This window comes from Brassica oleracea, chromosome C1, assembly GCF_000695525.1.
Source record: "Brassica oleracea var. oleracea cultivar TO1000 chromosome C1, BOL, whole genome shotgun sequence".
Lineage (NCBI taxonomy): Eukaryota > Viridiplantae > Streptophyta > Magnoliopsida > Brassicales > Brassicaceae > Brassica > Brassica oleracea.
In genome coordinates, this window is record NC_027748.1 from 26772297 (window position 1) to 26785698 (window position 13402).

General features: G+C 34.9%; 2 protein-coding genes across 4 annotated transcripts; one reads left to right on the forward strand and one right to left on the reverse strand.

Annotated features, from left to right (window-relative positions):
- Nucleotides 1–5536: 5536 nt before the first annotated feature.
- On the forward strand, nucleotides 5537–7154 carry LOC106302587 (protein COFACTOR ASSEMBLY OF COMPLEX C SUBUNIT B CCB4, chloroplastic). 3 transcript variants are annotated; one of them, XM_013739119.1, is made up of 7 exons: nucleotides 5537–5742; nucleotides 5806–5978; nucleotides 6054–6227; nucleotides 6329–6510; nucleotides 6597–6667; nucleotides 6738–6821; nucleotides 6905–7154. In XM_013739119.1, the coding sequence occupies exons 1-7, from the start codon at nucleotides 5623–5625 to the stop codon at nucleotides 6995–6997; spliced, it is 897 nt and encodes a 298-aa protein (XP_013594573.1). In that variant the 5' UTR covers nucleotides 5537–5622; the 3' UTR covers nucleotides 6998–7154. The 3 variants fall into 3 exon arrangements, with proteins under 3 accessions (XP_013594573.1, XP_013594615.1, XP_013594531.1); XM_013739077.1 differs by having other exon boundaries at nucleotides 5550–5978; XM_013739161.1 differs by lacking the exon at nucleotides 6905–7154 and having other exon boundaries at nucleotides 5548–5978; nucleotides 6601–6667.
- On the reverse strand, nucleotides 7155–8627 carry LOC106302509 (microtubule-associated protein TORTIFOLIA1). The gene has a single exon (XM_013739025.1). The coding sequence runs from the start codon at nucleotides 8609–8611 to the stop codon at nucleotides 7205–7207; it is 1407 nt and encodes a 468-aa protein (XP_013594479.1). The 5' UTR covers nucleotides 8612–8627; the 3' UTR covers nucleotides 7155–7204.
- Nucleotides 8628–13402: the final 4775 nt, after the last annotated feature.

Sequence of the window (13402 nt, forward strand, 5' to 3'; positions counted from 1 at the left end):
CCCCTCTTCCCCCACGTGTTTTAGACAAAAGATGATCATTATGAATCAACTAAAGTGAAAAAGATAAACAATCACGTTCTTTAACCTAGACGTGTTTGGTCTAAATAATTTTGTTCATGTGTTTCCGTGTGATATATTACAATAGAGCTGAATACTATTTTTACTTTTTTCATATTTTATTAAGATAAAGGTTATAGTCTTGAATACAAATACACACATATAAGAAAATGAAAGAATCCAAGCTAAAATCATATTCTAATATGCATCCTAGATTCATGTACTCACGATCAAACAACATAGAAAAGGTTGACAACCTTTCGTAACGATTTGCTCTCACATGTTACTATTATTATCATTTAGAACAGCTTGTCCGTTTGAGCTATTGCGAGACATTAGAATATCATAAGAGACCATGGTTGGTTTCTCTCTTCCTTCGTCATTGAACCTCTACTCAAAGTAACATGAGAGAGCAAGCCATGAAATTTGTGTTTGGAGCAGAATATGGGCTATTCTCCAGCTTCCTCAGTTTCTTTTGAGCACCAATTCTTGAACAATGACCACTATACCTGAAGAGTTTATTAAAAACACTATGATAAGTATTATACACTATGCAATCTTTTCGCTTTCAAGGTTAACAAATTTTACCCTGCATCGATTAATCATACACCAATAACAGCGACAGGAGATCGAGATAGGGTTGTGTTGGTGTCTTTGATTTGCAAGAAGGATTTGATACCTCTCCGTTCAGTTCTAACAAAGCTTCCACAGCTTATTCTTTAGAATATAATGTGACATAAGCAAACCCTTTTGGCCTATATTCGACTTTGTCCATTACAACATCCATTGAAGCGACCAAAAAGTTGAAGAAGACAAAAGAGATGTGTAAATGCAGATGCATGAATAAATGCCGAACTAAAGCTTGTGTTGAGATTTAAGATACTGGCCTCCATGTACTCAATTATATTGAGAAAATGAAGGGGTTAATGTCTCTTATGTGTTTGAGAATGATACGAGCCATGTTCTTTTAGAAGACCCTGCGTCAGCAGCTTGCGATAAAATTTATAATTGTTTTCTTGTTCACGCATCTGGAGAGTAACACTGGCGGCAGTGATTTTGCCTGTCAAAAATAATCGCAGCAACCATTCTAACTGGAGCTACTTTCTACAGCATCACAGACGACACCAGAAACCTTTGCGAAAGTATGTTCAGTTTTTGATCGATAGCCGCTGACCCAGCGTCTTCTAAAAGAAGAGGGCTACATCTGCAACAAACAAAGCCTTAAATTATAGTGACTGTAGAAGCACGAAAACCCACATGAAGAAGCTCATGAAATTTTCACTAAGACAAAAGATGATGCTTTTACATAAATTGAAAATTCACACATACAGACGCAACATAAAAAAGAACCAAATCAGAATAGTGGTCATATCAGATATGAAACAAACAAAAAAATCACTGAAACTCATAAGAAGAAGACAATACTTTTATATCTGAAAACCTGAGGAGTCGCACCTCAACCTTGGAAGTACAATGATGTTCACGGGATTAAGACTGTCCTTTTTATAGGTGGAGATCAACCACTTGGAAGAGAGATAAGAATCATCGTGGTTGGAGTGAGTTGAAAGAGTTAAGAAGGTCGTTAATGGCGTTGAATCAATACATCCCGTAACGTACATGAGGAGATATATCGATGACGAAATGACATGAACGGAGATTGACACAGAGATTCTTCACGAAGAATCGCCTCACACAACCTTTCAAGACCTCCATTTCTGGTTGGCCGAATCGGAGCTCGAAAATCGATGAACCCTAAAAAGCTAGAATAGCCATTGTTGATGAAGACGAAGGCATAAATGGACTACTTTTGTTTATTGTTTCAGCCCAAATAACATAAACCGGAGCCCATTAAATTTGCACACTTCTATTAATGAAGCGCTGCGTTTCGAGGAGATGAGACACGTGTCCAAACAGAAGCCTTCGACTTAATGACGTGGCAATGACTTGGAGAGAGTCACAGGAGAAAAAACATTATATATACAGATTTCCAGATACATATAATGTCCCTTAAACCACCAATGGGGCTCAACCTTCTCAATATATCATTTTTATTCTATATTTATATATATTTGTTGTAGACAATGTGTTTTCAATATTTCAATAATTTGGAGTACTCCTGATCATAATGTGAAATTACACAAGCATCCAAGTAAAACTATTTTTAGTCAAGTATCTAACATATTGAAAACCTCAACTCTTCTTGTCATTCTCTATGATAGTTAAGAGTTCTTCACACATATAAGTAAAGAGATGAGAGTAGAGTAAGAGAAAATGTGCTTGGGCTTGGGTCCAAGTGGTTTACATGGTAGATCGTAACAGAAGGTATTCATACTTGGGTCAGGCAGTGTGGTACGCTTTAGGGTTAGTCCACTCTGTAACACTAAATGCGTTCTTCCCAGGACCGACCGGATAGCCGATAGGATTTATCAAAAAAAGGGAAAATGTGATTAGATATCTGTTTAGAAACTTTGGAAAAACGTAGAACTTTCTTGCCATGAAGAAGCAGTCTGTTTCGGCTCCACGTGGTTGTTTTGACATTAATGCAAACAACATCCTGAGGACAAGACCACCAGCCGAATGAACAAGATCACCATCACCAATGAAGAGGGTATTGAACAAAATTGTTATACAGAGCTCTGATAAATTTCATGCCCGATCATTGGGATGTGATCAAGGTGCATTTGCACTGAACCCATTTATTTTTTGCAAAATTTTAGTTAAAGATTTAAGATCCTTTTTCAAAAAAGTTAGGGTGATGTTTTTAAAGATTATTAATATCTATACTATTAAAACAGAATTTCTCATGGATTCTATCTTTTGTTTTTAGAGAAAATTACAAAGCTATATCACTGATTTTTTCTTTAATTTAATAAATAAATAAAGAATATTCCAAAAAAATTCAAACGTATTACCCTAAACATTTTATTTCCAAAACATAAACACATAAATGTATTGTGGTCCATATCAATTATATACCTAACGTAAAGGCTTTTCCTTTTGTGTCAGAATGTTGGAGAATCTTTTTGGTTAACACATAACTTTTTTTTGACAAAACATATTTTTGGTTGTTAATTAAATATAAATATAAATATTTGATCTTTTAGTCTTATAAAATGTTTGAAACTAAGAAGTGAACTAATATTTTTCACAAAAATAATAGTTAGGTAACTTAAAAAGAGTAATATATTAAAATTAAAAACTAATATATTAATTTTTTAAATAAATTAATATATTAAAATTATAAAAAATTCAGTTCTTCAAAGTTAATTTATATGAGGATAAAATTACAACATTTTAAATCATTTTCAACATCTATGAATATTTTAAAAACATAAATAATTAACAAAAATATAATTGTATTAGACAATCAGATACCAAATACATAATCTTATACTTACAAAATTTGTTTTTTAATATATTTTACAATCTAGTTACTCAATAAGTTAAAATTGTACAGGGCCCAGTAAAATATTGAGCCGAGCCTGCTGATAATATGTAGAGAGAAAAAAAAGAGATTACACTGCTTTAGGTGATGTAGAATTATGTGGAATCACCAATAAAGTATAAACACTCTAAAACCGAGCTCATGCTCCAGGAGAAAGAGTACAGCAGCAAAACAAAAGATTCTGGAATATGAGGACTTTACGATAGAATAAGAGTTTGAGACGAATCTCGAAGAATGGAAAGTATAAGAGAAGAATGATAAGAACAACCTCTACAAAACTTCCTTGTAATCTTTTCTATTAGAACTGACTTTTTTTTTTTTGTCAAACCTATTAGAACTGACTATGAATGTCTCCATATTAGTGGCAAATAATAGCCACTGCAGTCTCAGTTAGAGATGGCAATTGGGTTGTACCGACCCGCTTTGTCCCGCCCCTGCCGCGGTACACAGTCAATGTGGGTCTTAGCGGTACAGGCCCGCGCGGGATGCGGTCACTAGAAGTGCTGCCCAATCCCGGCCCGCGACTTGCACAAGCATTGGCGGTACATGCCCACGGGTGTGTCAAAGCCAGCCAAATCTATGTTTCCTCACCTGCAAAAGCCAGCATCAAACTCTCACCGACATTACTAACAAGTCTTATCAAACTAAACGATCAAGAGCAAGCAACCATATGTAAGAGATGTACCTTGTTTTAGATGGCTCAGTGACTTGTAATACTGCAGCAAACTCATCTTTAGTTTCCTAAGCCAGCTTCACACGTAAAACACTCTCTTTATCTTCGGTGGAAGAGCCAGAGTCAAACAAAGCTCTACTAGAAACATACAAAAAAGAGATCTATGTAAGAACACAAGTATATACTAGTAACCTAGTTATTGTTATTATCATAGAAACTCAATGTAACATGTTCAAATAAAACACCTTGTCAACGGTCTGCTTTCATACCTAAATTTTATCAGCTCTTATCATAAGCAATGAAGACGACAAAAAAAAATAGAACATAGACTAACCTGAGGTCCTTAAGCTTATAGATTGGAATGCAAGTGTCATTTGCATTCTCATATCATTCTCCTCCTTGATCGTAATACAATCCCCCACTCATCACATGTCATTATAAAGAAAAAGTTTTAGAAAATAAGTCACTTGAGTTTATACGATCAGAACATTAAGAAACAACTGCCATGAGGATAACAAGCAACAGTGCCTAGTTTAATTTTACAGGAACATACTTCTGACTTCAATAACAAGACAAAGAAGGAAACTTTATAACATACAACTACACACAAGAACAACAATGCCAACATGAAAAATGCATATTAGCAAACATTGTTCTTGAATCGTGGCTAAAGAGGAGATGAAGAACATGTAAACACAATTTTTTCCTTACCTGAGTCCATCGTTCTTGAATCGTGGCTAAAGAGGAGATGAAGAAAGAAGATGAAACCGAGAAGAGACTCTTCCTTGATTAAACGAGGATACGAAGAACATGCATGGCGAAGTTGCGACAAATAGATCAAATAAGAAAAGAAGCCGGAAGAGATCGCCTTTGTACTCGCCGGAAGAGATCGCCATTTCTTTGTTTCATTTGTCGGTCAGAGCTCGAGAGTCAAGGTGACGATGTCTGTGCGGATCCCCGCGCGTCCCGCGGGATACACCGAACCCATCCCGCTTCTGGCCCAAACCCGCACAAGCTCATCCCGCGAGGCCCGCTGAAAAATCGGGCCTGAATCTTAGTGACCAATCCCGTCCCGCAGCAAGTCCAAATGGGCTGGATCCGCAGGCATGTTCAAATTTTGCCAATCTCTAGTTTTAGTTGAGCGTTTTAAGTGTTGAAATGTTTAAGTGTATTCAATTGCATAAATTGAGAAAACATTTAATTCTGTCCAACAATCATATTCTAACAAAATAAGTTACATATTCTTTTCCTTTCAAAAAAAATTCTTAAAAAATATTTTTTATTTTAATTAGGAGTAAATAGTAATATTCATTCGGTTAAGGATTGGTTCGAGTTCGATGGTTATATCCGATCGGATAAACGTCGTCGTGTGAAAATATGTATTTTTTTTTTTCCCTAACGGCCAAATTTTCAACTCTAACCTCACTACCTTGCTCGTCCGTCTGCAATGGAAGCAGCGAGATTCATCAACCAAATTCAAATCCCGAAAAATCCTAATCGCAGATTCTCTCGTCCTCCCCTCGATTTCCCGCGCATTATCAGAGCTTCTTCGTCTTCAACCTCACAGGTTCCCCTTCTTCCTTTTGCTGTCTCACTCTCTCTCTTATCTTCTGGTTTTGGGGGTCAGCAGGAGCCGAAAAGCTACAGAGGTCCGAAACCGAGCAAGAACTTGGTGGCTGATTTCGTTTCCAGAAACGACGATTCGGTCAGGAGCTTGCCCATCTACGTCGGAGGCGCTTCCCTCTTGGCCGTTCTCTTCAATCGCGCTGTTTCCGGTATCGCTCCTGTTGCCGATGCTAGCAGGTAATAATCTCTTAGCTCCGGTTCGGTTGGTGAATTCGTGTGGTTTGCTCATTTGGTGGGATTTGTAATTCGTAGCTCACAGTCAAGAGCGGATCTACTGGCGCTTGGTTTGGCTGTAACCAATTTATTGACCGGTTTAGTCTGGTTATCGATCCGACCGAAGACCATAACACCGGTGGAACCTGAAGGTGTGGACTGCAAAGTTTTGGAACCCAATCTTCCTGCATCAATACTCTCCGAGTTGTTATGGTACTCTCTCTCTCTCTCTCTCTCTCTCCTTTGTGTAAAGATGAACGCACAGCACACTACTAAGGGAAAGATAAATCTGACTCATTTGATCTGTGTTTCAGGGCTTGGGAATCTATTAAGGTGGCAACATGTTGTAAGTCTCTGGTTATTGTCTACAATGGCATTTGCCTTCTTCAAATCGGGATGGCTGCTAAATCTCCGGATGCCAACAAAGCAGTCCTTGTCAACACTGATAAGCTGATGACAGGATCGGTTTACCAAGGGGTATTCAAATCCAAAGCACGTCAGTAGAGTACCAACTTTCACTTTATATTTTCCGATTTTTATCTAACTAATAAGAAAAAATAAATAATGATTTTCTCTTGTCAGAAAGTTACTTGGCAAATCTTTCTCTATATCCTGGGAGATCAGAGCTACCATTTCTGCCTCCAAATACACAGGTATTCTGAGAATTGTACTTAATAGGTTGTGAGAATGTGTGACAATATATATTGGTTTTCTATCTGTTAGGCGGTGATTTTGCAGCCGCTTGGTGATAAAGGAATCGCAGTTATTGGCGGAAATACGATCAGAGGCTTCACGTCTTCAGACCAGGCTAGTAAAACTTTCACTTCTTGTAGCTTAGAAAAACTAATAGGACAAGTAAAAAGAGTTGGTTTGTTGTTCATCATGTTTAGGCATGGATTTCTTCAATTGGGGAGAAGCTAGATGCGACACTGGGGAGATGTTTTCTTGATTCCGATGAGATTTCCCAAGAAACAGATCGGTAAAGGTAACAGAAAGTTGAAAACAATGCAAAGAACTTTGATCATGTGTTTACACAAAGTGGAAATGTAAAAATAGATTCAAGAAATCATGAACTAAACACTTATAATACATCAGCTTAGAGTTATGTATAAACCAATAAAAACTTCTTCACGAGCCCAACTATGAAGTCTGTTCTCAGGTATAATGAAGGCTTTTGGAACCTTTTTTCTTCAATTCTGTAGATGGGCATTTCGTTTGTGGGTGCCATTTTGTGTTATGGTGCGAGACACTAACAAATCAGTGGAGAGTACACTGAATGATGTCTCTAGACAACGCACTCGTCTCCCCAGCGACTGCATTTCGTTCTGGGAGCTCTCCATGAATCGCTGAAAGAGATCTACCAGACTAGACTGTTGTTTTTCGATCTGAGTGATCTGGTTTCTGATCAGAGACAATTCTTCTTCTGCATTCTTTGTCTGAGAAGAACTACTACTCTCCTCTTCTTCATCACTACTCTGAACAACAGCAACAACTTGTGACTTATTAGATCTATTCTCTTTGACCTTTGGCTTAGCCGGAAACAGAACTCTTCTAGTCCCCAATGGCCGCTTCTCTTTCGACTCCGCAGCTTCATCATCATTTAACTTTGAGCTTGTTGGTACGTTTGGATTATTTTCTTTGCTTTTCAATGTGTTGATTCCTTTTCCTGTAGAAACTGATTTGGAGAGGGAAGATGAGTCTGGAGAATCATCTCCAAGTTGCTTCCATAAACTCAACGTATGATTCATCGTCTCCCTAACAAGCTTAACCTTATCAAATCTTCTGCTCTCAAGAAGAGCAAGACATGCCTTCTTATACAAAGGAGCTAACTCTTCTTCAGCCGTAGCTACTCTAGCCACGGCCTCCGCAGCAGCTTTCCTCGCATGCCAATCATCGCTGCTTAGAAACTCCAACACGTTAGGTAAAAGCCAATCCAGAACCGCCTTGTCGCTGTTTCTGCCTCCAATGGCGCCGATTACGCTTCCTATGGCTCCTAGAAGTTCAGGTTTCGCCTTGAAACCTTCCGATTTGAGCAACTTCCCGATCTTCGGAAGCGCTTTCTGCAACTGCTCGACATCAGGATCATCAGCCGCGTCTATAGCCGCCGCAAGGCACACGGCGGCTCCTATCTGCGCGTTGGCATCGCAGTCGTGGATCAAGGCTTCGATCATTGGTCCGGCGAGGACAGAGAAAGGCAGTTCGGTGATGTTGGTGGTCATATCCACGGAAGCGGTTGCGCAAGCGGCGCGGACGGAGGAATCAGGATCGCGGAGACGGCGGAGGATAGTGGAGACCATCTTCGGGAGGTGAGGAGCGAGGGAGTCTCCATGGGAACGAGAGAGTAAGGAGATGAGCGAGACGCAGTGTTTCCTAACGGGAGATTTCGCTGAAGAGTCTGTGGTTTGGAGACAGTTTATGAAGAGGGAGAAGGCCTCCGGTGAGAGGTTGAGAGCGATTGAGTCGAGCTCTGCGGCGGCTAGAGATTGAGTGTCGCGATCGGACAGACGGTTGAGACAGGCGATGACTCGCTGCTTGAGATCAGTAACCGTCCTCGGCGGTGAAACAGACGGAGACGAACGCATTTGAACGGAAGGCATAAAGTTTCAAGCAAGAAAAATAAAACATAAATTAAAACAAAAACTAGCCGAAAGTAAGTGAAAATTAGAGCTTCAGCAGTTTGTAATAGCATAATTGACAAAAAAAAAAAAAAAAAAAAAAAAAAAGGCAATGAAGATGAAAGTTTGGTTAGTACTTGCCTTTTAAACAAGACTCCTCTTTGCCTCGCCTTTTTAAACAAGTCCAATTTTCACCCCCCCACCAAATTTTTGTTTTACATTTACTCTATACAAAATTATATTATTATTATTTTAAAATACTCATAAAAATAGATCCCCCAAAAAATTCGTGATAACTCCATAATTTCCTTTTTCGTAAGAAAATTTCAAATATAAATTATCAGACAACTGCTTCTGTTTTTTATTAATGTTTTATTATTACATCAAAATAGATTTCTTTTTAGTATACCAACAAAGATTCCATAACGTGGGCAGGGAATAGTTACGTAAATCTTTGTGTATTTCTATAATATTATTTGATAAGTCAGTTTTTTATGTGTCTCGTTCACGTTAATTCTTACAGAAGTACTCTTAATAAATTAAACTATTATTTCAAATTAGCATTATTAAAAATATTTAATAATTTATTCCATTAAAATTTTTGTTTTCCTTTTATATTTTGTTAAATAACATATATAATAAAAAGGAAATATTCATATAATAAAAATGAAAATAATATTTACAAAAACGAAAATAGTTTACTCCAATTTACTTTTTAAATTTTAGTTTCCTTTTTTTATTCTTTTCTAAATAACATATATATAATAAAAAGTGAATGTTCATATATTAAAAAAATGAAAAATACTATTTACAAAAAGGAAAGACAAGTTATTTTATGAAAAGATATTTTATATAATGTGATTTCATAAGAAAATAAAATTCACAAAAAAACAGTTTTGATGTTAAAAAAGATAACATCTCTTTAAAACATAATATTAAACAACATAATATATATTAATTAATACAAATATTCTATTTATGTCAATCATTTTCTTAGATTTTTACAAAAGGTAATTTAAATAACATATACTAAAATATCATTGATGAACTAAAAATATTTTATAATTGATACGATTGAGATGTTTATTCAATTTTACATAATTTTTGTTTGTTAAACTTTTAACTATGAGTTTTCAAAATTTTACAAATCTACAAATATCAAATTATACAAAAGAATTTACAGAATTATATATATATATATATTTAAGATAAAAAGCTGAACTAATGAAATCAATAAAATCAAATTTAGTTTAACTAGAATCAAAACTAATTGTGCTTCGAATTGAAGAAATATGTGTAATTTAATATTATCCACAAATGAGTAATTTAAACAATCTATATTTTTAAGTCAAAGACCAAAATATAAATGTAAAAATAAAACTTAATCAAAATATTAATCTATATTAGCACAAAAAATACTACGGTTAAATTTGGAGAATTAAATACAATTCAATATACCAAAGTAATAATCACATCATCGACTATATATGTTATATATTCAAATTATATGTCTAATTAAAATAATATAATGTTATATAAAATAAATCATACATATAAATTAAAATTAAAATATTAATAAAGATAATATATTTATTTGTATATATTTATATCCGTGCATGAGCACGAGAAAATCACCTAGTTAAAATTAATGATGGGGAAATGTTGGGGACTTGATTAATTTCAAATAACTATTATACAGTTGCGACTAATGTTTTAGGACAATTTTCTCTTTATTCATCTGTATGCAAATCAGAACTTTAAACCTGAATTGGTTTACTGAGGATCAGTAAATGCAAACGTGATTCAAATATTTCACCCAAAAAAACGTGATTCAAATATCAAAGTTTGCAAGAAAACAGAAATGTATGAAAAATAAAACATCCTTTTTCTATTTTTTGGAAAAAAATAAATATATAATAAAGTGTAAGTTTGTAACAAAGAGGTATTTTTTTTCACATTAATCTAATCTAACATGTATCTTCATTTAGACTCTTAAGGATTGAACCATGTCATATAGCACCAATATCATCAGTGCCTTAAATGTCGAATATTTTGATAGAGAACATAACCAGAGTAAACCAATAAGATCGGGTTAACAACCTAAATGAGTGGAATTGTATTACCCTCTTTCTCCCGTTTACCTGTTTCCTAAGATCCACAATTGATCCCACTTTCCTTTTTTCTTCGTGTGTATTGAAATCACAAGTTATTATACTTAAAATTCATTTGGAGAAAGGTTACAGAGAATCTAGATTGGGTCATCTGTCATATCAACGAAAAATAAAACTAAGATTAGGCGGCAATTTACTATTTTATTACAAGCAAAAGAAGGAAAATATACCCACAGTGTTGTTTACACATGAGCTGATGAGCCAGTCAAGCAAACACGGTTTCTTCCTTAAGTCTTCCACGTAATATAACGTGAAAGGGGATTATTGTGGTTTCATATAGTTTCCTACTATTATTCTTTTCAAGAAAAAGGCTGTACATTGATAAATTCTTAACTTTAGTATTTATATAAAAAAGTTCTTAATTTAGAACCCATTTACAAAATAAAGATCATAATCTAGAATGTGATGGTAGCCATCATGTTTTCCCATATGATGAAAGTGGTTAACGTTTATGGGGGCCATGTTTGTTTCTCATGGCTTACGTCTTAAGTACATTTTGAAAAACAAATCTTAGGTTTACCTCATAGGCTCAACCTTTAAATTCACATCTTCCTCTAATACCAATCAAAGTGTCATGTAGATAATTAATTAAAAAATTTTAAATTTATTTAAAAATAACTAAAAAAAAATATTGCTAATTTTAACGCCGCTAGTTAAACCGTAAACCCTGAATCATAAATTCTAAACCCTAAACCTTAAATCCTAAATTCAAACCCTATACTCTAAACTCAAATTTTGGACCTTAAATCCAAATTGTATACTCTAAACCCAAACTGTATACCCTAAACCCAAACCATAAACCCAAAACCCAAATCATATACCCTAAACCTAAATCATAGACCCTAAACCCAAACCTTATAGCATTTAGGTTTAGGCTTTGAGTTTAGAGTTTACGGTTTGAGTTTTAAGTCTAAGATTTGGGTTTAGGGTATACAGTTTGGGTTTAGGGTATATGATTTGGTTTAGGGTATAAGGTTTGGATTTAAGGTTTACGGTTTGGGTTTAGGGTCTAGGATTTGAGTTTGGAGTATGCAGTTTAGGTTTAGGGTCTAGGATTTGGATTTAGGGTATAGGGTTTGGATTTAAGATTTACAGTTTATGGTTAAGAATTTAAAATTTCGGATTTACGAAAATTAGCATTATTCTTTTTTTTAAATTATTTTAATATTTAATATTTAATATTTAATATTTTTTAATTAATTATTTATTTGACACTTTGATTAGTGCTAGAGAGAAATAAATTTAAAGATTGATCCCAGGGGGTGAACCTAAGTTATATTTTATTTTGAATAACTACGAGAGTTTGAGTACTGTGCGTTTGTGTGTTCGTGTAAATATTCATAAGACAAAGCTTAATCTTGAAATTTTGACCCTTAATGGAGATCAAATCTTTCCAAATTACAGTAAGATTTAAACATGCAATCTCGAAGATGTTTACTAAGAGTCCGACTGGTGACCATTCTGGAAATAAAAGGAACGAATAGGAAAAAAAAAAGTAGAGGAATAAAATTGCAGGAATGAAAATGAATGGTTGTTGCATCACATATTTAATAAAGATAACTTTGTTCTTTATTTTTCTACAAAAAAAAAACGGTAGGGAATGGGAAGAAAAAATTATTCTTTATGGATGATGATTTTTTTTAGGAATATTAAAAAATGCATTATTCCTCGTCGTTTTATTCCTGCCCTAAAATAACTTAGGAAATAACTTAGGAGACTAGGAGTTTTATAATCGTTAACTTAAGTAATCTTTTCTGTGTGACGTTTAGCAATAGATGATTACCTAATATATTAAACGTAAAAACTAATAAATGAAATGTTATCAAAGTTTTTATACTATATATACTGCTTGACATATTATAATTAAGTTATTTAGTCTCTTTAGTAAAATTGAAACGCGTGACATATATAATGATGTACTTGTTATAAAAGTAATGGAAAAGTTTATCTTTATTCATAACATAGATGTTTCTTATATACGAGATTACACCGTCATAGATAAATGAAAAGATTACAAATCATAATCTCTTGGTTATGAGCCATCCACAATCTGGTTCATAACATTTCCCCTTGGATGCCATAACCATTTAAAGCTTGTAATGTGTTTTAATGTTGCCTCATTAAAACCTTACCAGGAAAACCCAATCGGGACAAAACCATGGTGAAAGAAAAAGAGTATAACACACATTACTCCCTCTGATTTGGACATTACTGAAGGTCCTTTGGACCTCTCCAATTTTCTGCAATCCGTGGGTGATGAAGATCTTGGGCAGAATATGCTTCGTCCTCGAACATGATAGTTGGTTCTTCTTTACCATCAGCCATGCCACAATGTGATCGAACATATTGAGTCATCGACCTCAAATACACACACACGAAATCTTGGATGATGTTGCTGTGATATGCGTGTACCACCATGTGTAAAACATAACCTGTCTGAAAACAAATCAACAAAACCAAATAACCTCTCTTTGGGCTGGTTAGTATAAAATAAACCAAAATCAAAAGCTTCTTCATCGTCCTTCTTATGGACCAAACATATCAGTATCTAAAACAAGACTTCTGCATCGTCCATCTCAGGACTAAATGGACTTTTTTATCG